The sequence below is a fragment of the Pinus tabuliformis genome, chromosome 1_2 (genome assembly GCF_031772625.1).
Source record: "Pinus tabuliformis cultivar Carrire ecotype Pingquan chromosome 1_2, CPIR1, whole genome shotgun sequence".
NCBI lineage: Eukaryota > Viridiplantae > Streptophyta > Pinopsida > Pinales > Pinaceae > Pinus > Pinus tabuliformis.
This window is the reverse complement of record NC_142298.1, coordinates 708,500,532-708,501,914: the sequence shown is the minus strand read 5'-3', so window position 1 is coordinate 708,501,914 and position 1,383 is coordinate 708,500,532. Positions and strand designations below refer to the sequence as shown.

The window sequence follows — 1,383 nt, the reverse complement described above, 5'->3', positions numbered from 1 at the left end:
TCCAGCAGAGATCCCGACACCAAAATAAATACAAGTTTATCATATCCATTACCAAGTCCCGTCTGATCCAACGGCTATCATGTCACTCGTTCGCCAACTATCTTGGCCAATCTCCACCGTCGATCAATCCTACTCGATCCAATGGATATCACATTGTCTGCTCGCCAACTATCTTGGCCGATCTCCACCGTCTATAAGTTCCACGTGATCCAACAACTATCGTGCAATTTTGCATGAATTCTTGCAGGACCGATATCAGATTGAGAGCGTGCAAGAAAAGTGGTTTTCTCATGCTACGTGTCGCCCGCTAAGGTTAATCACGTGAAATTGAGGAATACCATTTACCATTTTATAAGCACGTGAGATACTGCTTACCGCTTACGAATACTACTCCTTTGTTCTGCTAACACGTGGCTTAATCTGATCTCTTCATTTCTTAACTTTATTTTGCACGACTTAATCCTAGCCGTCTATCTCCCTCACTCTCGTTCGTTGATCTGATTGATTTAATGACTATGCTTCACTGCTCTGATACCACTTTCATCTGCATTTGAAGACTTTGATCTAGAGGCAAAACTGAATCCATTTTGGATCATTGGTAGAGTACTTTATAGTCCTGTGCTTCCTTCCAACTACCTGTAGCACTAAGATTGTCCTACATTCATATAATCATCGCGCAGCCCTAGGGACGGAATTGTCCCTGTAGAGTTTCAACCTACTCCCATTCCCAACAAATAATTCTCCATTCAACTTCGCAAGTTGAACTGTGCCACCATCTGAGATATCCCTGATAACATACGGACCTAGCCAATGCATCTTGAACTTACCAAGGAACTGTGTGAACTTACTATCATACAACAAAAACAAGTCTCCATTCTTAAAATTTTGCTGCTTAATATGTAGATTGTGCCATACCTTTTCTTGGGCTTTCTGTACTTGTTGGTGAAATCCTGCAAGAAATCGATCTTCTTCTAAAGCGAGCAGTTGTTCCAATCTTTCTTCCATAATATCGTTGTTCGCCATATTCGTGATTGTTGCGATTCTAAGTCTTGGTACTGTATATTCCATCAACATTATAGCTTCATGCCCATACACCAGTGTAAACAGAGTCTGCCCAGTCAAATTCTTACAAGTAGTCCTGTATGCCCATAAAACTATCGGTATGTGCACATTCCAATAATTCTTGTTGATGTTGCACACCTTAGTTAGAGTGTTCTCCAAAATTTTGTTGAAAGCCTCAACTGTGTCATTCACCTGAGGATGATATTCTCTTCTGTTGATGTACCTGAAACTCCTTTGTTAATGCTTCAATAGTGTTGTTTAGGAAGTATGATCCCCTATCGCTCATCAGGATCTTTGGGCACCCAAACCTTGACAATATAT

At 40.9% G+C, this 1,383-nt stretch overlaps 1 protein-coding gene across 1 annotated transcript; it reads right to left on the bottom strand.

The window, feature by feature from the left end:
* Positions 1-669: 669 nt before the first annotated feature.
* Positions 670-1,023, bottom strand: LOC149207700 (uncharacterized). Its single transcript, XM_089398122.1, has one exon. The coding sequence runs from the start codon at positions 1,021-1,023 to the stop codon at positions 670-672; it is 354 nt and encodes a 117-aa protein (XP_089254248.1).
* Positions 1,024-1,383: the final 360 nt, after the last annotated feature.